Genomic DNA, 27,087 nt, shown 5'->3' with positions numbered 1-27,087 from the left:
TTGATAAAAATTGATCTAAACATCATGCATGATCGTGATAAGCGACTATGATCGTAGTTTTGAAATCATCGCTAGGAAATCAAATGCATCTTATTCACTTGCACATGAACTATGATGTCATACTGCAGTGCGCACCAACAAGATTAACGTCCTTGACAGGAAAAATATTTTTATGATATAGACGGTTTTCTCTTAATAGGAACAATATCTTTTAAAATAGCGGATTAAATACATGAAATTCAAATTAGTACCGTTTACGACATCCTTGCATTACTTATAGATACATACGATAAATGCAACATGCCACGGTAAGTCGCAACTGTAACTGTATGATGGTTAGCAGTAAAATCAATCGATAGCTATTCGTTCAGCTAACTCTGATTCACGGTAGATCGGTTGTGATACGTATTAGAAATCATTAACTCGCTTGTGACGAAATATTAAATCGGTCAGATGAGTTTATAAAGGTGGGAAAAAAATGCAATAAATTATGTAATATAATGTTACATTGTTATTATCAACAGAAGAAGCGAAATTAAATCAACGAGACTACACTTTGAAATTATTAAGAAGTATAAAGTGAGAGACGAGCGTATAAATGTGTGTTTGTCGTAACGATGGAATTTTTGGTTAAAAGATGGAAGAGTATATGCATGAATGCATAAGGGCCCGAAATAAGACGCCCCTGGTGTACGTTGAACAGTACGTTCCTGCAGAACGGAGCCCGCGAGGGCTAGTTAGAAGAAGAGAGTCTAACTGGTGATCCGAAGTGGCATAAGAGCGAGGGAGACAGAACGAGCGAGAGAGGAACGCGAGGGCCGAGGCACACACCATCGAGTATCAACCAGCTGGTTGGCAAGGCAGCCGCGAGCAGTCGCCAGTGAGACGCGGTACCCCGCGAGGGCTTTCGTCGTTTGTTCGTTCGTCTATACGTGTGTCTATATGTCCGTCATCTCCCTTCCGCTTAAACCTATCGTGGTCGTGCGTACGTTCATTCGTTCGTCCGGTCCGTGTGTGGTGCGTCTCCCATCGCTTGCTTTGAACGACACTTGCCACCGGTCGCGACTATCGTCTCTGTGTCAAAGTACGTCTCTCTCTTACTCTACCTCTCTCTCCTCGTTTCTCTTGGCGTGCCCGACCGAAAAGACAAGATGGCTGCCGACTCAGGAATGGAGACGTGTCCCTCCCCGGAGATTGCAGACTCCAGGAAGCGGCCGCTTGATTGTGACGCGGAAAATGGCGCGACGAAGAGGTCTCATTACGGATCAGGTATTTTAATTGCGCGTTGTCAATCATTTTTATCGACTGTCGCGGTCTAAGCTTCCCTACGCACCTTCACCAATCTTCCTATACATACGATAAAGTACACTCACAATGATTTTCTCTCTCCTTCTCTCTCTTTCTCTCGCTCTCTCTTTTTTCACTGTTCTCTCTCTTGCCTGCGATGCTCTTTACTCTCTCGCACGCCTTTGACAATCTTGTCGCTGGTGCTGCTGTTGACATAGCGATCGCTCGCTACGACCGTTCCCTTTCGTTTCCCACTTCGAAGCCTGGCGAACGTGTACACGGAGGCGAGAACGCGAACACGGTGCACCGCACAGCGGTTCGCGCATCCTCTCGTGCCACGTCTCCTTCTCTTTTTCCGTCTCTCATCTCCCCTATTTTCCCTATTTCTTCGCTATTTCCTTGCCTCGTATCGTTAGCGCCAATTCACGCAACACCTGTAACGGTGTTTTTACGCGTTGACGGTCATTTTATTATCGTCAACGTCACCATTGTCATTGTCGTTTTCGTCTTCGTTGTCGCCTCTCCCCTCCACCCTTCCCCCAATCACCGTAATCGTCAACATTGTCCTTATTTTCCTGTTCGTCTTCCTTATCGTTTTTGTCGTCGTCGACGTAGTCGTTGTGGCTGTCTCTGCTGTCATCGTGGCCGTCATCGTCGTCATTGTTCCTGCGTGGGCGGTTGTGCCTGTGAACGTCGTTAATGGAGAATCGCTGCTGCGGTGGCTGTCGATCACGGTCCGTGACTCTGCAACTTCGTCCCTGTCGCGCCCGTTTCATCGGACGTGCAACTGCTAAGTTCGCGGCAAGACTCGCTGGAAGGGACCTACACCTTGTTCCATCCGTACGCATATTGTGTACCTTTTCTCTGGCGTATTCTCGTAGTGCAGTGCCGCCGTTGTCGCGAAAGCGGCGTACTAAGGAACGCGCCTGCTACCCGTTAAGTGGCAGTTACTAGGATGTGGCGTATCGGTGAGTTGTCAGGCACACCGTTCCGCTGCCGAGGTTGCGGGTCAAGGTCGATGCGAACCGAGTGAGCGCACAGGGCTTCCATCTGTCAAACAGCTGTTTGCCTTCAACGCATCAAAACTTTGTGTCTTTCCGCATTGCACTTCCCTATCCTTCGTCCACCGATTACCCGACACTTTTTCGTGACTCGTGCTGCGTGCTCGTTGATATTGGTCTCCCTGCGCTCGCGTGCCCGTGAGTACGCATGATTTCGCGTTCCACCGATTTAGGAACCAATCAAAAGTCACAAGTTTGAACGCCAATCACAGAATAACGTGTTAGTTTGGTGAAAAACGTTCCAAAGTCGCACGAGAGCTACCTTTAGCTTTCAAGTTCAATATTGATGTTTCACTTTCATTCAATTTATCTTTTAATGAATTAGAAATTACTGTGATTTCCGTAAAAAAATTTGAAGTGCTTTCAATGTGTATATGTTTTGTAAAGACTGTGTTAAATTTGTATTTTTCTCTAACTGTTTATGCTAGTGTAATAAATATCATTTCTTACTGAATTCAATGTTTTAAAAATTGTAACTTTTCACCTTTTGTACTCTGTTATGTACTAATTTATAATTTATGTGTCTTTATACCATCTGTCGTTCGATTAATGTAATAATTTCTTTTTTTTTTTATTTTATAGGGGGTGATGGAACATATCACCTCAAAGTACTGGTCCCTGGTGTGGCTGCTGGAGCAATCATTGGAAAAGGAGGGGATACAATTGCCCAGTTACAAAAAGATACAGGAGCCAGGGTCAAAATGTCTAAATCCCACGATTTCTACCCAGGTAGACTGAAAATATTCCCTTATGCTGTATTTGTTAGTACAAGGTGGCATGACAGTCTTTGCATACAATTTTATGCGATGTACAGGAACAACAGAAAGAGTGTGTTTAATTACGGGTAGTTTAGAAGCTATAATGGCAGTTATGGACTTTATTATGGATAAAATTCGTGAGAAACCAGATCTTACATTAAAGACAACTGTTGACTTTGAATCAGGGAAAACTACCGCAGAGAGAGATAAACAGGTAAAAAGCTTTGTTTATATACGTATATGCTTTTTATGTATGTTCAGTATACCAGAATATTTATACATGTACATTTGTCAGATATTAAACAAATATTACGTCACTGAAGTTGCTTTTGTTAATGGTGACCTACTTATTAACTGCTTTCGTATTAATTAGAAATGCACAACCAAAAGTGTTCTTGTCATATATCTATTGATTGTAATAAGGAAGGCTAACATTTCTTTATTTACATGTAATGTTTAATATAATATTTTAGGTAAAAATTTTGGTACCTAACAGCACTGCAGGCATGATAATAGGTAAAGCTGGAAATTACATTAAACAAATAAAAGAAGAATGTGGCTCGTACGTTCAAATAAGTCAGAAGGCAAAAGATGTGTCTTTGCAAGAAAGATGTATAACGGTAATTGGAGAGAAAGAGAATAACCGTAATGCATTAATGATGATATTAGCAAAAGTGGCAGATGATCCACATAGTGGAACATGTCCAAATGTTAGTTACGCAGATGTTAGTGGTCCTGTAGCTAATTACAATCCCACAGGCAGTCCTTATGCTCAAGCACCTACAAGCACTCCCACGTATACTTCTACGGCTGGCATCAATACAGGTAAGATTTCTAGTAACATAAAAAACGTGTAATATAGTTACAGGATTAAGGTATGATAGTTACTAAATTGTGACTTACATTTGTTCACAGTGAGTCTCTTGAATGGTGCTGGATTAAGCTTGAACTTGAATTTAGGAGCTGCAATTACAGCAGGTACAGCACCAGTGACAACGCAATTGTTGGAACATATAAAGTTAAATTTACGAACGGCAGGTTTTTCGGAACCTGCTGCTAGCGAAATTTTGTCTGCTATCGCTACACTTGCTAAATATAATCTTCTCGGAATGGGAATCGGGATGCCTTCTAGTATGGGATACCTTGGAAATCCTATGGATAGCACTACAACAGCAAATGGTTCGAATAACAATGGCGGCGTATTTGGGCCAATTGGAACAGTTCCTGCTCTTGGATCTACGTCTCCCACACCACGTAATACACTTGACAGATACGAGCCTTTTGATCCATTCAGACAAAACAACACAGCTGCCAGTGCTATTCATCTAAACAACAATTCGTTTGGCCTTGGCACTAACCAGTTATCACTTGTAAGTAAGAGTCCTACACAGGTAGACGCCAACAACAAGGAGACCAAGAAAGTAGACATAGAAATTGCAGAGGTTATAGTGGGAGCTATTCTGGGACCCGGTGGTCGTGCCCTCATTGAGATTCAGCACCTAAGTGGCGCCAACATACAAATCTCTAAGAAGGGCATGTTCGCTCCTGGTACCAGGAACCGCATAGTGACTATCACGGGTTATCCTAATGCAATCGGCACTGCTCAATATTTAATTGAGCAGAGGATCAGTGAAGAGGAAGCAAAACGAGCACGTCAGAATGCCCTCGCCAATATGATCCATTGATTTCAAGTACAGCACTTTTGTTCATCCCCATTATTGAGCTCCGTCATTCATCTTTTCACATCTTGAGGTGATGCTGCGGTAGCTCTCTCTTCCCTTCTTGAAACACTCGTCCACTACCACCTACCACCCGTTGTCATCTATCGCTACATCACTATAGCGCTTGCATTCTCACATCACTGTTCATGCATTCATCATGATTCGTCAACATTTATCTATCTTTTAAGATTATTATGATATATAAATATTATATGTTAAATGATAACTACTACAATTGTTCTGTGATACACCATGTTACGGGACTTTATCACAAATAATACACGTACTACATCAGAGTTACATAATATATCTAGTTGTATGGTATAGGATATTGAAAGAAGGCATGATGAAATTATGATTACATTAGAAACGAAATGGCACAATTTGGCCATAGTTGTTCTTGGAAGGTCAAGACGACAATGTTACATGGGTAATTGTTTCGTTTCATAAAAATAAATCTATTTTTTTCTTTTTTTTTTTTTTTATAGGAGCATAATCTTAGTACTAATATGAAAGATATTTTTAGTTAGAAGGTCATACAGAACTCACAAATTGAATGGCTTCGATCTGAGGAATTAGTATTTTAATGTGTATCGTGCAGACCAAATTATATTCATTTCCATAAAATGATGTTGCAAATTATTGTATTGAACTGTTCCTTGAGCTATGAAATGATTAGGCCGATTGAATGATTAACATGCTATATGAGCAAGTTTTCTCGAGTACAGAGTAATACCTTGGCAAAACCAAAGATCTTACATATGTAAAGCAGAAATAACTTGGCTGGAGGATAAATATACATACAAAGGGAGAGCTATTCTATGTATAAACATATATTTATATATTTACAATGCTGGCTGGTCCAGTTAAATGAATAACATAATACTTTATTGCCAAGTTTTATTCTGAATCCCAAAGTCTTTATTTCTCAAAATCTTCATCAAATTATATCTTATAGTATTTAGATTAATGTACCCAGAAGTATATAAACATCAAGTCTCATTCTTCCTTACTCATACCTTAGGAACAGAGGATTCATTATACTAGGATGCTAAGATAAGAATTACTCGATTCATCACTGAATCAAAAAGATCCTCTCATGTAATATTTTGGTATGGTTAACACGCGTTGTACATTAAAACTTTTGTCTAATTATTTTTAGTTTCAAGGTATATCAGTTGAATACAATTTGAGTTAATGAGATATATTTCATGACACTTTGCAAAGCAAAAGCTGTGACATAGAAATTTGTTTTTGTCATTCCTTTATATTATAGCAGCATGAATATAATTATTTTTGTCATGTAAAGATATTTATATTTATATACATCTGTTTTCAATAGTTTAATCGTGAAATATTTTTTGAGCAAAATATTCCATTCGCTAGTGCTTTCAATTCTTTTCTATACAATGATTAATGTATTCTGATGAAAATACAGCAAATTAAGGTTTCTACATACATACATACATACATACATACATACATACATTCATACATACATACATACGTTCAGTTTTACATAAAAAGTGTCTGTCATGGTCGACAGTCATGTCATACATCCTTGGGTTCTGTATGATACTGCTTTATGTGGAATTCTATTTAAGACAACCAAATCTTTGACAGATTTTTAACAACTGCACTTTGACACTGAATCAAATCTTTAGATAGGGAATGGATTTTAGCTAGAAACTTCGTTTATGTTGATAATAATTATCAATATTATGAACAAAAGAGCAAACAGCTTATATTTCATTGCTAGATAAGAAAGAGGATACAGCATCTACTAATAACAGACGTTTCAAATCATTGTTTTTTGGGGGGGGGGGTAGGTATTAGGAAAGGGTGATATAAGGGATAGGCAGTAATCAATAATGGGTTTAGTTAAAGTATCTGAAAACGTTAGCTGTAGCGTCAAATGAAATATATAAGTGTACATGAGTACAATTCATAGCTGGAGACGCTGGCTCACCGCTCTTTAAAAATAACTTGTATATTCATAAATATCGCATAACATGAGTAATAATATATTACACACAGAGAGAAAAAGAGTAAATATATATATTATATATTATATTATATATATAATATATATATGTATATAAAAGATGCATCTATATATACATGAAAAGTTCGAATTAGATTATTAAATAAAAGAGAATTCATATTATCTAAAATATAAATGACATATATGTGTATATTTATATGTATATATGTATACACATATATATTCTATATATATATACATATATAAATATAATATATAAAAGATATAATATAAGTAATGAAATGATATTATAAACATTGTTGACAAAATATTTGCGTCCGCGTACGTAAAACATGATTTTATGTTTATTCATAAATTGTATGTGAACTATTGATTAAACTTCACTGTGTTGCCCAAATACATTGAGAAAGAAGTCACAGATACGATAAAGATGCAAACTATTGTTAGATTGCTGTAGATAGATCTATTTGAAAAAAAAAAAAACTTTAATAGAACATGTTACGAACGTCACTTGTACCATTAACTTAATTTATAAATCACTTTATTTTAATATAGCCGTTGCGCTATTAATATTAATGGCAGCATAATATTTCTCTATTGCATCCGTATATGCAGTACTTTTTCTTCGCTAATTATACGTATCATCACATTAGATCTATCATTGGCGGTTTCTTAATTTTATCCTATCGTCACTTTCTCTCTATCTCTATTTTATAATTCACACTTTTTCTGACTGCCGGTAGGCAGGTGTGTTCCAATTGATTTGGACAGGCCAAGATTTTCAAAGGGAAACAGATTTTATACCATTTTCATTTACACACATCGATTCGTACTTTTGTCATTTATGACTCTCACATGATTATTTGTACTAATGTATCTAAATCTAGTATTGCAGTGAACTTGTACAAGTAGATGAAGGAAACAAATTTTTCATTCGATTTTCGTCACAAGAATGTTGATATATTTTGTGCTTGTTACAAGTAACATCGATATTATTACAGTGAAGTGAAATAGACTTTTATCACATAGAATATTTCTTCTGTAACTTTTTTTTTCCTTTTTTTTATGTGTAGCACGTATAAGCAACAAAACACGATGAATGATTGTATTCTGGTTGTCACGTTTAAAAAAAACGAAAACATGCTTGATCATTTGAATATTCCATTGCTAAAATTACAATGTTTCTAATATTATCGGTTACATCGGAGAATAATCCTTCTAAAGGTTCCTTATGTCATTTCCTGTAATCGAAATCAAACAGCAAATATAATTATTTTTCGATTCGAACAGAGTCCGTACGTATGTCAAACTTGTAATATGCACATTAACGAAAAGAAACGGAAGGAAAAATAGGAAGAATAAGAACGTGTAAGTAAATCTCTTTCAAGTAAATCTCTATGACAAACAACTTGTAGGTAGCACGGGATAATTAGATTAGGTTACGGTTTTTCTCAGTAAACACATTCCTTAGTAGAACAGATTATGTATAAGGATAGCTGTGATGAGGTTGAAATGAATGAAAGAGAGAAAAGAAGGGAAAATAATTGGGTGAGAGGGAGATAGGTGTTTATATCAGCTGCCAGTACGTGAAAATTGCCACGATACGTTGATGTATGTAGTGTGTAAAATCATAGAATTTATTTGTTCAGGGAAAAATAACTCGATGGCGAATAACGATTCATCAGCAAGGAGAAACGAGAAGACGGATCAGTTTTATTCTACATGATAAAAACACGATGTCGATGTTAAATGTTCAATTTTATGAGGATCGTCGCATGTCGCAATATCCATTTTCCAATGTTATCGCTTGGAACGTTCGATAAGAAAGAAAAAAAGAACTAACTCACTCTCCTTGCACCATCGGTAAGAAACGAAGTGATAAACATATTACAAGTTATAACGATCAGCCAGTTTACTATTAGTATTTCCTTTAGCGGTTTATATACATCTCTCTGTACAATATTAGTATTTTATAAATATCGTAAATGTTACGGGGCTACGGTTCGCATGTGTTCATCGGTTTAGAAGACGTATAACGTAATAGGGAAAGAAATTAAAATCGTTCGATACATTGAATCGTAACTATTGACGGTCGATGCAGAAAATTCTATAGAGATAAACGTCCAACGGGGAAGAACGATCGTTCGTATACGTTTCTTCTGGATTGTTTCACGTTTACAGATACCTTTATAGGGTTCACCTTTAGACGGTTGCATATTATTGCGTTGAATTTTATTGTTCGCGTGTTGGACGATTGTTGCTCGAAATAACGATACGAAAATACCTCCATGCAATGTGGCAAAAAGAAAAAAAAAAAAGAAAGAACAGTATTGGTTGGCCAGTCTATGTTACCTACGAGTTGTTTAACGAGAGGACATCGTTAGAGTAATTAAGCCGGCAGTCGCCACACATTTAGGAGAATCTTATTTCATATGACGCTTTGTTTTGTACAGTTTGAGATATATTTCATCCGATCATTCTCTAGGTAATGAAAACGAAAAAAAAAAAGATTAACGATAATAAACATGGTAAACCACGGCGCCAGAGAATGGTTGTTGGGCGCCGTGGATAGTTGTACACGATTACTAAGTATAGATGTGTAGGTAGTGTCTTAAATCTCTTGTAAAAGTCGTCATTACAGGTTCAACGTTTTAATCAATAATCGATCGATAAAAGGAAAAAAAAAATATTTACAGAAATGGATAAAAAATGTATAATTATACTCTCGCACGTGGAGACGTAGTGTAGTAATCAGGGAAACTGTAGGAATTGCATTGACTCGCCTCAATTCTAATATGAACTATTGTTACAGTAACTATAATTGAATTTGACACACGTCGCCACGATGGTGTGGCTTGCGTGTCACGTTACTTGGCTGTGTGTGCTAGGCTACATCGTAATTCATGTTCCATCATCCATCACTCCACTCGCACAGACTCCATTTACCTGTATAGAACGGAAATAAATAGCGGAGGAGAGGAGGAGGAGGGGGGGGGGTTGACAAATTAAAAAGGGGGGATTAAAGGAAGAGAGTAACGATGATTTATCATTAACTACATATGTAAATCGATATTCCGATACGAACGAAAGGGAAAGAAGGAAGGAACGAAAGATCGAACGAGGGATCGGTACATATTTGATAGCAGAGGAAACAAAAATGGAAAAAATTCTTTCGCACGACATTTACACACTCCACCCAATCACTTTAGTGCCATATTGATATCCCATCAGCCACACTTGTTGACGTTTTGACGGTAGAACGTGTTGTTAAAGATGTGTATATTCTGCGATTATGCAGGCTGTTTTGAATAAAGTCGGAATACGTTTATTTCTCATTACGCATATATTAAATCGTTACAAAGTATTATGAAACACACCTGTATATGCTTATTTAGTTTCTGCAGTGTACAAAGAATCGTTTTACAGCTGTCGAGGGATTTTAATGTTGATTATCACGATGACGAGATAGAGCTTATATATATATATATATCTATATATATATATATATCTATATCTATACAATATATATGCGTATATATTGTGTCGATCTATACGTATTGATTGAAAACTCTAAGTTCGAACTTCTTATTTTATAAAATAATATATGCATATTCGACGAGGAATTACAAATTTTGTAAAAAATGCAACAGTTTCTTGAACAGGAGCAATGCGTTTCGTTTGGAAATTGTTCTTGTTGTTGTCAAATCAGAGAGAAAGCTGACTTTCTTTTCTCCTATTGTCGGTCTGCGCTTGATGTTGGATTCGATACGTTCGGTGTTGAAACTAGTAGAACAAAAGTGAAGAATTATCGGACGAAAAAATCCTTTGTACAAGATATTTTCGTAGCACAAATCGCTTTCCTTTCGAGTCGCTCGAGCCATTGTTTGTAAAGAAACGTTGCATTTGCACTCTTTAAGAATGTTATATTCTCGGAAGGTTCTTTTACTGCCGCTCTTCGCAATCGTTCGCTATAATCAAAGGTTTAAACGATAGAACAAATTAACAATAGTCAAGGAAAATATAAAGAATTGATGTAAAACGTAACGTTACATTAAGAAGTATTAATACAGTAAGAGATACGATAATAGATGTGGAAGAAATGGTAAAGAATGAAACGGCGAGGATGAAGAAATAATAATAATAATAATAATCGATTGCATTGCATTGATCGACAATATAGCAAAATTAATTATTTATAGGTAGAGAGAACAAAGATGAACGAGCTTTATCAACAATTGATGACATAAACGAATTGTCTTAACTTGTTCTTCGTCAGATGTTTCCACTTTAAACGCTGTTGTACGTGAAATTTTTAACTGCTGTGTGTTGCACAACGTTTGAACAACATTTGCAACATCGATTGGTTCACTGGATATTTTTCTTTCTTTTTTTCATTTTTTCATTTTCGTTGAAGCTTCGCTTTTTGTTTTTTCCTTCTCTTTCTTTTCTTTTTCTTGTTTCAATTCGCCGAACTTAAAATTTCACGATACACCTGCATTGCAATGCCCTTAAACGAGCAGAATAAGGAAAGAGCATACAACACAAATAAAGAAAACAATACAAAGCGGATAAAAAGAAAATAACAAAGTGGCTGTAAATATTTTATATAAAAAGAAAAAAAGATATATATAGAGAAAGAGAGAGATCTATCTATTATAGGGATACGCGTGGAATTAAACGAAAAGAGGCTTTTATTTTTGTCTAAAAAATAAAAGATGGACGATAATCGAATATAGCGAGACGAGAATTATAATTGGACAAGTTCAAAGAAAAGATAAAATATCCTGACGTTAGTCGATTCTAGTGCATAGTATTTACCGATAAAGTATTAAATATCGCGCCCATCGACACGTAATACAAATTTCGATCGTTCAGCCCGCACTGTGTCTTCTTCTGCGTAAATCGAGCAGATGATAAATTCGCAGATCTCCGATATCGTCGTACAATTGAGAAATACGCCACTTGCGAAGCGAAGCAAAAAGGGAAAAGAAGAAAACGAAAGGAACGAAAGAAAAGTGAAGCTTTCTCTCCGCGTACATAGAAAAAGAAAAGAACAGAATGAGACGAGCCTCGTTAGTGTATTCAAAATAGCAATGCATACCGATAACTAAATCTCTAAAAAAAAAAAAAAAAAAAAAAGAAAAAGAAGAAGAAGAGGAAGAATCTTCTCATCGCGGATGGCCGAATGTCTGAGAAAAAGAAAAAGAAAAAAAAAAAGAAATATGATTCAGAATATCTAGACGCAGAGCGAATAGAACCGAGGAAGAATTTATTCGAGAGATAAAACTATTTAAAGAAAGAGTAGAAGAAAAAAGATATAAATAACTAAATAACGGATAAAGAGAAAAAGAGCGAACAGTAGGGAACTTAATAAGAGAGCACATTTAAACGACTAGAAAGATTCGTTAACGTGTAATTAAGAGGGTTGTACAAAAGTGTATGTAATGTTATTTTATTGGAGGTGAGACTTAGAGTTAGACTGTTAATACACGGTATATTATTTTGGGTAAGCATATGTAAAGAAAAAGATTTAAAAAAAAAAAAAAATAATGAAGAATAATAACGAAGAACTTGGATGAGAATCGTTATTGTTGAGGTAGAAGTAGCACATAGCAGCTCGGGGATTATAATGATGATGAGGATGAAGAAAAAAAAAACTATTAAGTACCTTGTTGAATATAAGTAGATTAATAATCGCTAAGTCGCGAAGAAAAAAAAAAATAGTGCACCGCGATGGTGCATGTGTGCACATTCATGTTCATTAACGACTTGTTGTCATTGTACACACACACGCACACATATACATACATACATACATACATACATTACATACACAGAGTGAGAGAGAGACACACACACACATACCCATGTTACATATATGCATACACGTACAGACGAACATTGTACACTTGTATAACGCGAAATGTTGCATGCCTATACACGCAAAAGAAAGATTTAAACAAAACGAAAAAAAAAATATGAAAATATATAATAGAGGGTTTCACGCGAAACGCAGTGCCGCGCGTTGTGCTTTACCTTTCTAAGGATCGTATCCGAATTACGATGCCGGTTACATTAGATGAAATAAATAGCATTATCTTCCACGAATATTTCGAATTTCAAGAGCAGCTGGCTGCGAAAGAGGTACCATAGTAGAGATTCGTTCGTCACTGATGGAACACGATCACAAGTATTGTACCTTACATTCCTTTGGCTATAAAGTAATAGTAAGAACACGACGACCGTGTGCCTCGTGCGTTTCATATATCGCGATCACCGAGAAATAAACGAGATAGATGAGGGGGGGGGGGGGAGCGGTGGAGGAGGAGGAGGAGGAAGCGGGGGAAAAGAAGAGAAGAAAATACGGCTAAATTGGCATTCGATCGATCGATGATAATCAAAAGGGAAAGAAAAGAAAGATCCATTTCGATTCGATACGTGGCGCGCTTTCACCGACTGATTTAATTGACGCACGTATTACACGGTCGATCATACGTTTTTGTTTCGTTTTTTTTTCTTGTTTGTTCATTTCGTCAGGATATATATTAAAAAGAGGAAACGATGCATAAAAAGAGCAGCGAACGAAATTGTATTTTTTAATATATATCTGTATGTATATATGTATATGTATATATTACGAGAACTCGCCTGCTAGAAAAAAAAAGGGTATTGCGATTCAGATTCAAAAGTTCGCGAGAAACTATAGTTAAATCTAACTATCACAAGAAAAAAAAAAGAGAATCTCTATTATTATCATTATTATTATTAAAGAGTATAGCGTGTTCTCTTGGGATGAAAGATTATATATATGTATATATACACCTGTGTATATGTATATGTATATGTATATATATATATATATATGTATACATTTATATACATACCGATTGGCGAGTAAAACTCTCTGAACGGATAAGAAAAAAAAAAAAGAAAGATGAAGAAGATAAGAGAAACTATAATAGGGCTGTTAATTATTGAGAATCATCTAAGCGATATATTAGAAAAGGGATATGCACGTGTTTGGATACGTGTGTCGATGCGCATCGATTGTCCGTGAAATGGATCGTACAAATAAACGATCCATTTGTAACATTGTTCTGTCACGGTCTTTTTCCAAGAAAAAGAGACGAAAGTATACAAGAGAACGAAAGCAAAGAAAATAATAGGGGAATGTCGCGTGTAGCTCTGCATACGATAGTTCGGAAAAGAACGACAGGAAACTAAGCATACGACAAGACACTTGTCCCTTGTGTTTTACGACTCCCTTCAAAACAAACGATTGTTATATTGTATCGAGCACAAAAAGTTGCGTTACTTTTTTCTATAATGTTACGTTCAATTGTATTTTCGCGAGAGTAAACGATCCTTTAGCTTCGATTCTCACCTCGGATTTGAACGTTTCAAAAACGCTCCGCTTTTTCGACGTTGCCGAACGAGAAGCGATACACTTTTCGATTTTGTTACACCGATATAAATGGGTTAATTCGAAAACTAAACGAGCAAGCGAAAGTTGCGCCGACTAATCGTCGAGCTCTTCTCAACTCGAGTCGATAGAGAGGAGTGTTTTTCGTGTTTTCCCTATCGACGCGACGAGAATCCACTCGGCATTCTTTTTTAATATTCTCCAATATTCTTGTTAATATTCCTTTCGATTTCCAAGGAAATGATTTTAATCTGACGATTAGCGTGATTATTCGAGGCAAAGTTGAAACGACCAATCAACGATCGGGAAAAATCAAAATGAATCCGAGATGTGCGGATCGATAAACGCGACGACAAGCGAGCATGCATCACACGGCTTGTAAGCCTGAACACGAGAAAGAAGACAAAAATAGGTCTTTGTTTTTTTGATCGACGACGCGAAAATGATTACGTTTTTATTTGATAATTTTTGCTTGTTATTAAAAGTTTACGTGACCTCTTGGGCACCACACTATGATTGTTATTGATGAAGTATATATTATACTATATATACATATATATATATTTTATATATGTATATATAATTAGTTCACAGCATTTGAATTTACTCTAAATAATTACTTTACACTCTAATCACATTTATTTGCATCCATAAATTGTTATTCTTTCATCATCAGAGTTATTCCATTCAATGTTAAATAATTATAAATATTAAACATAATATATTAACTATTTTCACTCATGAGAAAGCATCGTTACCTGTATGACAAGTGACCATAAGAGCATAATAAACAATCGCTCATTAAATGCATTCTGTTGTTCTTCATTTCATGACCTGGCCACACACGTTCCATCCATCTACTCCATCGATCCATCCATCTGTCCATTCAGTGTCGCTGTATGATCGTCATACGCATTCTCTTGTCGTTTTCTTTTTTTTCTCTCTCTCTCTCTATCTCTTTCATTCACCAAAGACTGTTTCTCCGAGTATACGTCGCAGAAGTTTCTACCGTAAAGGAAGAAAAAAAAAAAAAAAGAAAAAAAAAGAAACGTTCCTCGTCGATGGAACGTCTTTTCTTTTCCTCTTTCTCTCTCTTTATCTGTTTACCGTTTCGTTTCCGATAACGGTGTCCAAATGAATTCTGTGCAATTGTAATTTTGTCGAAATTAGGAAGGTTCCCAATCGATTGATCGCGACACGTTCGTACTTTATTCGCGCGTCTCCTGTCTGACCGGACACGGTCTCGCTCCACTTACAACTTACGACGAAGCCTTCCAAATTTTGATAGAAAGCTCACGAGAGATGAAAACACGCACTTCATTAAGTGGTAGCATGCGTACCTGTAAATACGATAATGTACAATTAACAATTTTACGCGACTAGTCTGTAAGTTCTTTTATATGTACATACACGAACGGGAGAAACAGGAAAAACAAATGCGTTTGTATATGCGATGTCAAGTTCACGTGCATGTCTTGCCTCTGGTTTACTCCCGCGTTTCGTCACGGGGAACCGCGCGTTAAACCGGAGGAACGTGCGAGTAATTCCGTAGGTACAATATTTTCGAAGCATATATCGAACGGCGAAGAAGCGCAGACATACCGTTACACTCGGATTAATATTTAATGTTATCGTCGTTCTATTGTACTCGTTCTAGCTATGTGTCGGTTCTATCGCGAACTTTGTCGTTGCTGTTGTTCTTGTTAAACGTATCTCACGTTCGGAATAGCATATCATTCGGAATATATATGGCACTAAAGGAACCGGCGAGATCGGTTGCCCCTGCATTTCGTCAGCGTACAAAATTCGGCGTACAAAACAGAAAAACCCGTGCTGTTCTAACTAGTCAGTATAGATAAGGGAATGTATTTTTTTACACCATTGATTTGTAATAAAGATATTGAAAACGAAAGAAAATTAATCCAGTTCAGACAGAGGAGATACGAGAGCGCTTGTGTTATTCGAAACAAAAAAAAAAAAAAAAAAAAAAAGGAAAGAAGATAAGGAGAACAAAGCGATATCGATGAAACCTTTGTGAAGCGGATCGACGTTTTTCCTTTTAGTTTCACGCTTCTAGCTGTTGCTCAGTTATTTTGCTAAACTCTGTTTCAGTTTTAAATTTCCGTCTACCGATTACGTTTGGAGTAATTCGCGGTGGGACGATTCGATCGTGATTATGCGAAATATCTTCTGTTGCCGGGTAAGTTGTGTATCCTATTTTTTTTTTCTTTTTCCTTCGTTTTGTTTGTATTCATCTCCTTTTTCTTTTCTCTCTTTGTTTTTGTTTTAGAGCGCGGTGATTTTAGTACGTTAATAAACATCGACCATACTGGCTACAGTCAAAACGTATTTTTTATTCGAATGATAAGTGCACATTCACAAATGTATTTATAGTTTGTTGACAGCGTTTTTTTCGTTTTTTTTTAGCTTCGCATCTACAAATTAATATACATACACTATGACACAGAATTTATTATTCCTCATAAGCAGTGAACGTACATAATTCATTTTCACTTACAAAATATCTATGCATATCATACCGGTGATTCTTTCCTTACTTAAGTTTTCATTAAGTATCGTTTGCATCCGTTATTATAATACATACACGCATTTGCTCCTACAAAGTTTCTTCACGCATCCTTTTACAAATGTGTACGCTGCTCTACCTAACTAAACTCTACTTAGGACCATCAGTAAAATGAACTCCTAATCTGGTTCAACCATTATTGCCCTTAGTTTGTCCGACTATACAGTGATACTATGTTGCGTATTTCCCTTTTTTTTCCTGTTAATTTGCTTGTAAAACAAATGTTCACTGATTCGTTATTACCGTTAGTATTCTAATTATTATTATAATTATCATTATTATTACGTACTTTCCTGCTTCGGGCTCTCACATGTTCGCGAACAAGCTAATAGTGAAAAAGCGCTAAAAGTATAGTTATCGGTCTCCCGAATTAGAAAGAAAAAGTACCAGTCCCCAGAGAAATGGAGAATTCGTTTCTATCGCATCGAACACGAAAAACATCATCGTTGAATGCAATAATATTTGTACACTAACTTCGCGAATTTTCCCCCTACGTTACCTCAAGCCAAATGTAGCTTGATGGTTTTTTTTCTCTTTCTCTCCAAACATTTTTCATAAAAATTATCCATTTCTCTTACTCCGATATTTTATTATTACAAGAGTAACAAATATCACGAGAGTTACAAAGAAAAGTTAGGCTCTCTTCCTCGCTATCGCGACACTTTATTAATGTCCACTAGCATCTTACGTCGCATTGATCGAAGTGTTCCATGATACATGCCTCGATAACAGAGAGATCGACGAAGAAATAAAAATCTTTTTTGTGCGATTACGCTCGAAGGGCACCACTTGTTTGCATCCTTTCCTTATGCGTGCTCTATAAACTTTGTAATATATGACATGCGATATATTTGTCGACACGGTATGAACAGCCATCTCGAAAATATGGCTGAAACTGTTTTCCGCATGTAACATTCCAATTTTTGTTGTATAAAAATTATATACATATGTTATTATCTAATCACACGTTTGCATAATGCACATATCTAAATACGAAGTGTATGTTGCGTCTTTCTCCTCCTTTACGTTAGAATATAAATTATAAACTATCTCTATTATGTGATAGACCGTTGCATGACAGAAGCATGCAAACAAACGTTCCCCCAACCCCCTTCCGTTCTTACATAATACGGTATTCTCTTAAACGCTGCGAATTACTAACTTTTTGCCATCGTACGATTTCTTTATAAATCAAGGATAGTTTTTACTTCCGTAGAAAGTAATGGCAAGAAGGAACCCGGCAATAAGGAACAATGCCGAAGTTATTGATAAAGTTTGCCACGCGATTCTGTTTCGTCTTGACTTTTGTTCGTGTGAACTTTGTTGTACAGTAAACGTATCATTTGTGTATAAAACTACAAAATATGTCAAAGTTATACAATATAGGTGATACAATAAAAAATGTATCTCTATATAAAGATTACTCTTCGCAAGAAAATATAGTGTAAAGTTCCAAAGGGTGCTCAATATTGAAACGTAATAGTATCCTACGAAATGTCTATTTAATTATTGTTTTCTATCAGTTTGATAGAGTCGAGTGAAAAATCATTTTTGAATGATTTTAAAATGTAACTTCTTTCCCATGGAACGCTGAAAAGAATGATTCTATCTTAATAACAATACACACGTGACGAGCTTGTGCGACATATTAAAATCGAGCACACCTTCCTATTTTTTTAACATTAAAAAAATATATAAAATCGAAATTACCTCATATCTACTATTTGAAAATGTTCACTTATGGACTGACATAGTACGGAGCAAAACGAAACATACTCAAGATAAAGCTTTAGAAAAAGGAATTTGATTTGTACTTTTCATTCCTCGATATTATTACGGAGTTTGAGCAGATTGCATTCCCTTATTACACGTTTCCTCTTTATTTCTTTGTTTATTCAATGTGTATGTATGTGAGTATGTGTACCTGCGATGTTAAATCTGCTACTTTATACTCGGTAAAGAATTTCAAGTTATATTTAATATTATTTAATAGCAACACTTCTCCTTAATCTAAGTAAGCTAAAAGTAACTGAAAAATTACATTATTGTAAGTGTATAAAAAGTAAACTTTTGATTTCAGACAACAGAACCTATTTATAATAGGTCAGTACGTTTTACAAAGTAATTGTAAGTACTGTACGAAGACAAATTTTGTTAATTTTGATTCTGTGTATATAGAAACCAATGAAAAAATATAACAAAAATAAAAACAGGCCAACATTCTTATCCTCTGATTAAGTACAGAAATGGTACAGTGCGTTTTTTCACCCGAAACAGATATCATATCACGGAATTCGGTTTTACAAACAACTGAAAATCATCATAGAGTTCGATACTCTACGTTACACTGTTTACCATTTCGGTACCTAAAGGTAGTTCGTAAGTGATAAAAGGTGTATACTTCTACTAAACAAAAGAATTTAATCCTAGAAAACGATAAGAAAAAAGAAATAGTTGTATTCGTAAATTTCAATTTACAACATGTGGTATTAAAAATTAATTAATATACAACACTAGGGCGTATATTATTATCATTTTAACATAATTATATGCTAATATCTTTTTTAAAAATCAAATTGCATCACCTTTTGTCACTACAGAACTACAACATATTGGACCACTCCCTTCCTATTTCTAATAAATTAGAAGAGGAAGAGGGTGGTCTGCCTTGCTTGCTACTTGGTTGCCTCTGGTGGGCAATCAGGCTGATTGTTTGGATGAGCAGCGGTAAAGGCTGGGTGATTCTCTAAATGACGATCTACCCTTAAAATCGTTGGGAAAGGTCGTAGGTCAACGAGAAACCTCCTTGCATTAAATATCTGTGGTATTAAGCAACAGTCTGCTAATGTGATTTCATCACCTACGCAGTACTTCCCTGCACTGGATGACAATAATTTTTCTACAGCTGAAACATAATGATCTTGGTCACATCTATGCCAATGTACAGCTAAACTCATACTTTTTTTCCTATTTCCTAACATACCTGTTAAACCTCTAGTAATCCAGTGTTGTGCCCATTCCTTCTTGCGTTCTTCTCCAACATAAATCAACACGACTAAATTTTGCAAAGGCTGTATACCACTAGCAATAACCTCGCAAATTTCTCTGACTCTTGCTCGTTTTACTGGATCTGCAGGCATTAAAGGTCGATGTGGTCTGGTTTCTTCTAGGTATTGCAAGATATTTAACTAGAATAAAAAATTTTCCATATTTAGTACATTGTCATTGGATAACAAAGAAATACACATGAATGTTCATATACTTGTAACAGCACATGAGTTAGAGGATAATTCGAATCATGTTGTTGTTTTGCCTCGGAGTATCAATATCGTTAGGACATACATAATGTAATAATAAATAAACTTACAGATAATACTTACAGATTCTATTAACGTGTGATTGTCAATATGAAGTGCAGGCACCTGCTCCATTGGATTGATCTCACGGAATTCATTAGAATGTTGTTCTCCACCACTTTTTATCAAGCTAACTGGCTTTATGTCATAGGGGATTTCTTTTAAATTCAATGCTGTTAAAAAGTACATGTGATTGCTTGTATAAATAAGAAAAATTTATTTATCTTAAGAAAAAAAAAATAATGCTTTTTTAGTTACCAATTCGTACTCTCCACGAGCAAGAACTCCGCCAATAGGAGTAGAGTACTGGCTAAAAGTGAGAAAAAGAATTAAATTAAAATAATGCATACTCCGATACATTTTGCGATGTTTACTGATTTCAAGCGACACGTTGATGAAGGTCTATATTGGTTCATCTGAGACCGGCCGAGTAAAAGCAGATTCAAATCAAGAACATTTCTTTCTTACGGTGAGAAATTGTTAATGATTCAAATAATAGAGGAAAAATTAAATTCTAACAATGCAGATTTCGTACGGATTTTTGTTCGCTGCTTGAAGACATGATCTCATCGCAAATAAAAGGGTTGATAATAAAAGCAAGAGCTCTATATAACAATGTCGGATTGAATGCATTAGAATGTTAATATGCTTACCTTTCCCATGACGGACATCTCGTCGGGCTTTGATGGACGGATTCGCCTACTTAATGATCTTTGCCCGATTACTCGAGACGACGCTGTGACTTGCGAATCTCTTCGAAATTATTCGGTATCCGTTCAACGCGCGAAATTACTCCTCCCTCCCCTTTTATTCGATTGCCAGACATCCCATTCCACTGTCTCATTCCAGTCTGGGGTTCACACAACCAATCACATCTCACTTTCCGATAGGAACCAGTGCTGTACGATGGGAAAAACCTTCAAGGTTGACGTATCCATAAATTCATACAGATTTATATGTATACTAAGCATCGTTTCACATCCTAACTATTTTAGTAGAAATTATTTTATTTTAATCCGTATATACAAACATATAGTTCGTGATTTTCCAATTATTGTTTCGCTTAATCGCGTTGTAGCTAATGTAAAATATATTAATAATTAAAAGCGTATTTATATTTTTATATCTTCGCTAATAAAGGTGAAGGTAAACAGTGACGCGTTTAACAATTAGAAATTATAATTTTGTTTTCATATCATATATCTATCTACTACATATATGTATATTAATAAGAATATAAAGATTAAGACATAGGAATGGAAATTTACTCCAATGTAAAAGCATAAGAATTGTTCATAATAATGTAATAAAAGATTTTAGACAATTCCTTTTTTTACAACTTATTTTTGTAATTGTTTTTAATTTTTATACTTATTTTAACGATATTCGTGATTTTTTTTTAATAACAATTTTTCAAATATAGAATATAGGAAGTAATAAAATTACATGGAAACATCTCATATCGTTATAAAGTTGAAATTTAATAATATCGTAAATATTGACGTAATTAAAAGTTAAATTAAATTTTTGCAAGAATTAAAGTATAGAATAAAGTATATATATGTAACAATCCCGATTCCTGCTTATGCTGTGGGTTTACAATCCATTTTCGAGCTTCATATTGATAATCTATATAACCTAGTAGGATATTAATAATATGATAGTAAAATGTAAATAACGAAAATTATATTGTATATACCTGACTTTCGAAAAAAACTATATATAATAAGAGGTTAGACGACAAAGTTATATTCCATCTTTTTAAATTAAGTTCGCTATATTTTCGAATTTCATGTCTTTTATATATAACCGTGATTATTAAAGAAGCTAAAATATGTGGAAGTTCTTTCTACACAAAATAAAGCAAATACTACCAACTGATAGGATTCCGCGAATCCGATTAACTTTAGCCACAATATATGCATTTTCTGCATGGAATTTGGTTATACTTACATTCTATTATTCGATTAAGGATGACCTACCTGTTACTCCAGAAGCCAGTACGTATTACAAATTTAACAATTTAAATTATATTTTCAACGTACATTGTTGCACACATATACTACATCCAATTAATTTGAAATCTTTGCAGAAGACAGATTAGTGAAGAAAATGAAAAAGGAAAATATAGACGTAGAATTTATAGAACTCCAAGGGATTGCTATAAATACTTCTAAAGATGAAGCAAATGAAACGAATGTCGTGGAAACATAGAACTTTAACATGTTATTAATTTTGAGCTAGAATAAAGCAAATTTACAAAAGCGTTTTTACTAAATTCAATTTATTAACAAATATATTCATAAGCGCAGTTTATTCACGTTACATATATTCAATTCCTTTCATTCACATTACAGAAAATTATTGATAATATACAAATACTTTTAATTAAGGAAGAGATTGTCGCAAGGCAACTGCTCCAGAAGTTTCTGGATTTAATTCTTTTAATCTTTGTTCCATCTCACATAGCAAAGCTGACCTAAAAAATAATATTATTAATGAATTTATGTGATACATTATATAAAAAATCATTTTGTATGAAAAACATAAAACTCATCAGACCTGTATTCTTCGTAACGCATGACTACCTCTTCTAATTCTTGTTTATATAATCTAGTAAGCATAGCATTAAAGCAATCAAGTTCCGGTAAACGAAAAAGTTCCCATCGCAATTTACGATCTAATGCTACCGATGCCCTACTGTATACGTATAACCAATGAGGTATTTCTTCATTAAGGTAAGGGTTAGCTGGAACTAAAACACTGTGAGAGTGAAAATGTGTGTGGCGTGGAGGTGATACAACACGCACTGCTTGTATCTCATGAGGATAACATGGATGTTCGTATTGTGCTTGCCGTGTAATATGGCTAAAAATAATATAATTTTATATAGGAATTATAACATGTATTTTGAATTTTTAATTACCACAGAACTTACTTAACGTAATAAACACCATATTCAGGCGATTCAATTCTTTCCCACCCTGTAGGTAAGCCTTCTTTTTCAAGAGGATGAGACCAATGAGTGGTTTTTGTGTTATGATCTATATAGTACTTTCGACCTCTGAGAGTGAAATCCACAGACCATCCAGGAGGTAAAGGAAGTTCTTCTTGCTGTTCATTCCTAGAACTTGATCTTTCTGAATGGCAACGACTATATCTTAAAAACATAAATGTAAACAACATATCACACTTTGACAATTTTAGGAATGCTAAGTATAATACTTTTCTACCCTGTATTGTGACGATATGCAGAATGATTATAGTCGTCATAACCTGAATCAATGTCAAATGGCTTATAAGGCATCTGTGGTGTTTGAACCCGATCTAAATGATATTCAGATCCAGCATACTGATTAACATAAGTATGAGATATGGCAGGTGAGAGTCCAGAATGATACATTGGAGTTGCAGTACGAGATGACATCCCATCCCTTGTACTAGTATTGACAGAAAGACTGGCAAATCTAAAGGAGTATGTTGCATTTTGGTTTTAAATATACTTTGATTGTATATTTTGAAACATAAATTACCTTTGAGCTAAATCTGGGACAGAACTATTGGGAGTATACTTTCCTTCGTGACTTCCTAAACCTACTGCACTCATTGTTGTCTTAGTATTTCCAAATTTTTGTACCATGCTGGGTTGTTGTGGGATAGACTATATAAAAATTAGTGTTTATTTGTCTACAAAAATATAACATACACAATTGCTATTTACCATGGATGTAGGGATAGTTGGATGATTATTGCGATTCCTCGTCCTTCTATTTGGTTCTGTTGTCCATACATTAATAACTAAAAGTAAATAATAATTATAAAAAATAAACAAACTGTATTTTGTCATTAAAAATGGTACAGTAGTAATGAAACAGTTAAAAAGTACAAACATTTAAAAAAAAGCATAGAAACTTATCAATGCTATAAAAAAGTTTGTCTTTTTACAAACTATTTGTAACACAATAGTAATGACAACTTACTTGGCATTTCAGGCGGAGTTTCTTTTTTAACATATTTACCAACAACTCCCTCTTTAATTGTTCTTAAATCCTTATTTTTTCGAGATAACATAATGGGAATAAATATTTGATCGAACGACAAATAGATAAATTTTCGGTATTTATAACCTACAGATACGATATTATATTCATAAAACTAATGGAAGTGTATTTCGAGCATATAACTGTGTGCTCCAAAATAAAAAATCCATTTTACACGTTCGTACAAATTTGTTTTAATAGTGACTTGGGATAGGTAAAACTAAATCGCGTATTTGACATATAAATGTATGTCTTTTCCTTCACATTACGAACGTTCATAAAAACCGAGTACATTGACAGCGTGTTAGGTATATCAATGATTTAGACATTAAACCTCCTTTCATTTCTTTTTGTTACCAATAAGTTCTTTGTTAACTCCGTTAAAAATTGTAAAAATTTTGAAAAATATTAATTGTATTTTAATAATTCCAAAATTATTTACAGCAGTCGATCTTGTTTATCCATTAACAAATTGTCAATATGACATATTTTTAAAATATGAATTTTTTCTTTAAAAACTAAGAGTTAATTGAATTTCATAAATCAATAAGCTAGTAACAACAAAACTAATATGTAATTCATTTAATAAATAACTTAAAAATTTCTTTTCCTATTTGTATAGATATATAATACACAATAAGTATGAAAATTGTGTACTATGTCTTTTCCTTTCTTATTCTACCTCTCTATGTACTATATTCTATTTTTATTTAAAAATAATTTATTTCCATAACCTATCTCAATGTATCAATACTATATTATGCAACAAAATAACTTAGTCAAGTAATCATTTGTTTACAAGGTTAATATTATACATCTTTTACTATATAAGCTATGTATATATATATATATAATAAAGTAATATATTCTTTTAACTTTATTGCATCATCATTATATTTTTACAGATATCTTCTTTCAGATGAAACTTTTGTCATATTGTGAAATAAATTTTTACCCTATTTCCGACGTCAACTGAAAATATTTTTAATTGCTTTAATAAAACACATATGCCTATGTAAATGATTGATAAATGTTAAATATTAAGATATTTAAACGTATCTGGTAAAATTTTGGCAATATCTTCATTATTGTTTAAAAATAATAGAATGTGTCTTTTGTTTATAGTATCTTGTATTTCTTTTTATAATGTCTCGTATTAATTTTTTATTCTTCAAGCTAGAAAAAAAAACATTCGGTTACATTAGAACATTCTATTCATGTATCTTCAAGCAACAGCTAATTTTAGAGTATAAATAATTATTAATCTTATTCAAGTACTGCACTTATATTTATTATACGAATAGCTAACCATTCTTACGTATAATATGACAAGGATAAATTAATCAACTTTCATTTATGTTACTCTTTTTACATTCTAAAATCAACTGTACAACTGTTATGTTCCTAACAGTGATTAATATGAGTATCTGAAGTATATACCTATTAAGTCTATTTACAATGAAATCATATCCGCTATAATTCGGACTAATCGTATATATTGAGGTTGTTCATTTGTAATTTGCACAAGGAAAGAAAACTAATATAATCGCTAATGATTGCGTTGTAACGATAAATATGTATGATAGACTATCACAGTGTAGCTCGCGTTTGTAATCGTAGGATCTCCTATTGTTCTAATCTTTTGATTATATTTGTTTTTTTCTGCCGCAAAGTATGGAAGTACTTATTTGCAATGGTTTCGTATCCAATTTTTGTAATTATGCTGTCATACAAATGCAGTTTCTACGATATAAAAAAATATTAATATATCGTTAGAATTCCTTATTGTAGTATATTTGGAAATGTACTAAAAACTAAGTTAGCCCAAACATAATAATTATTAGAATTCTTTATTACTGTCGGAAAGATAGATAAAATGCTTGCATATCTAAAAAGAAACAAAAAAAAAAAAAAAAAAAAGAGGAAGAAAGAAAAAAGAAAATAGGCCACGACAAAATATTTTAGTAATCTATGGTGTTACTGATGTTTAATCAAGCAGCGCTTAAGAAAATTAGAGAGTAGAAATAAATTAGACATTCGTTTAATAAAGTGTCTATTTATGCGTATAGAACTCTTATGAATTTATCCGTATTGTTTTTTTTTTAGTCACATTACAGCATTTACAATAATTATTTATTTCAATTTATTTTTGAACTAATTTTCATGAAGTGGAGATAAACAGTGTACAATGTAAACAAAGTATGCTATGAGATGAGGTAAAACATATTTGACATAAAAAGAATGGAAAATAAAACATAACAAATATGTTAGATGTGTTTCTCAGCTACTTCATGAAAATATGAGCAAGCTGTCACTCATTTGTTAACCATCTATTTATTAAGAGCTACTATTGTTTATTATTATTATGCAATGGTAAGAAACTTTAAAAACGATCCCACGTCTTTGCGGTGGCCTGTGGGAGCACAGCTCCGAATAAATCTTATGCATTGTATCTCTATTATTTATTATATTTATAAGCAATGGATATTTTGGTACAATTAAATTTTTTTATTGTATACTTGCCCCTCGCATCTTTATTTTTTTTATTTATTTTTTATTTAAAAAACAACATATATTTTTTACGTTTTTTGTTTCAATGAATTGAACCTTATTATTCAATAATATTATTTCCGATATGCGACGAGCATATCATCACGGCTCTCTTTCTTTGAAAAAATTTATTCCGTTTGCTGCGGGCATGCAGTCAGCACAATGTTAGTATTTGTAGCACATCGGTCTGTACGTTACACGTATTTACCACAGTTCGGTGTATTCGTGTATGTGTAAATGTGTAATTTGTATCATCAATAGTACTATATTTTTATAATATATTGTATTATATATATATA

At 34.1% G+C, this 27,087-nt stretch overlaps 3 protein-coding genes and 1 long non-coding RNA gene across 13 annotated transcripts; 2 read left to right on the top strand and 2 right to left on the bottom strand.

Annotated features, from left to right (window-relative positions):
- The first annotated feature begins 251 nt into the window (after positions 1-251).
- LOC126872045 (RNA-binding protein Pasilla) lies at positions 252-19,055 on the top strand. Of its 7 annotated transcripts, XR_007691816.1 has the most exons (7): positions 253-1,269; positions 2,931-3,077; positions 3,163-3,320; positions 3,580-3,931; positions 4,022-4,476; positions 16,368-16,455; positions 16,546-19,055. XR_007691816.1 is itself a non-coding variant. In XM_050631542.1 (6 exons), the coding sequence occupies exons 1-6, from the start codon at positions 1,152-1,154 to the stop codon at positions 4,553-4,555; spliced, it is 1,239 nt and encodes a 412-aa protein (XP_050487499.1). In that variant the 5' UTR covers positions 252-1,151; the 3' UTR covers positions 4,556-4,695. The 7 variants fall into 7 exon arrangements, 6 of the variants coding, with proteins under 6 accessions (XP_050487499.1, XP_050487495.1, XP_050487500.1 ...); XM_050631542.1 differs by lacking the exons at positions 16,368-16,455; positions 16,546-19,055 and adding an exon at positions 4,547-4,695 and having other exon boundaries at positions 252-1,269; XM_050631543.1 differs by having other exon boundaries at positions 16,368-19,055.
- Positions 12,311-21,014, bottom strand: LOC126872066 (probable maleylacetoacetate isomerase 2). The gene is made up of 5 exons (XM_050631584.1): positions 20,852-21,014; positions 20,457-20,508; positions 20,223-20,371; positions 19,826-20,030; positions 12,311-19,747 (listed from the first exon to the last, which is right to left on the bottom strand). The coding sequence occupies exons 1-5, from the start codon at positions 20,867-20,869 to the stop codon at positions 19,518-19,520; spliced, it is 654 nt and encodes a 217-aa protein (XP_050487541.1). The 5' UTR covers positions 20,870-21,014; the 3' UTR covers positions 12,311-19,517.
- A 627-nt stretch (positions 21,015-21,641) lies between these two features.
- Positions 21,642-22,467, top strand: LOC126872075 (uncharacterized). The gene is made up of 2 exons (XR_007691822.1): positions 21,642-22,198; positions 22,291-22,467. It is a non-coding gene; the product is annotated as an uncharacterized LOC126872075 (long non-coding RNA).
- A 26-nt stretch (positions 22,468-22,493) lies between these two features.
- Positions 22,494-25,215, bottom strand: LOC126872055 (protein salvador homolog 1-like). 4 transcript variants are annotated; one of them, XM_050631558.1, is made up of 7 exons: positions 24,179-25,215; positions 23,920-23,996; positions 23,732-23,859; positions 23,432-23,665; positions 23,137-23,358; positions 22,761-23,066; positions 22,494-22,677 (listed from the first exon to the last, which is right to left on the bottom strand). In XM_050631558.1, exons 1-7 carry the CDS (start codon positions 24,267-24,269, stop codon positions 22,587-22,589), a joined length of 1,149 nt encoding a protein of 382 aa, XP_050487515.1. In that variant the 5' UTR covers positions 24,270-25,215; the 3' UTR covers positions 22,494-22,586. The 4 variants fall into 4 exon arrangements, with proteins under 4 accessions (XP_050487515.1, XP_050487516.1, XP_050487517.1 ...); XM_050631559.1 differs by having other exon boundaries at positions 23,137-23,352; XM_050631560.1 differs by having other exon boundaries at positions 23,732-23,839.
- Positions 25,216-27,087: the final 1,872 nt, after the last annotated feature.

Source organism: Bombus huntii, chromosome 12 (assembly GCF_024542735.1).
Source record: "Bombus huntii isolate Logan2020A chromosome 12, iyBomHunt1.1, whole genome shotgun sequence".
Lineage (NCBI taxonomy): Eukaryota > Metazoa > Arthropoda > Insecta > Hymenoptera > Apidae > Bombus > Bombus huntii.
The sequence above is the reverse complement of the archived record's forward strand: the minus strand, read 5'-3'. Positions and strand labels throughout refer to the sequence as shown.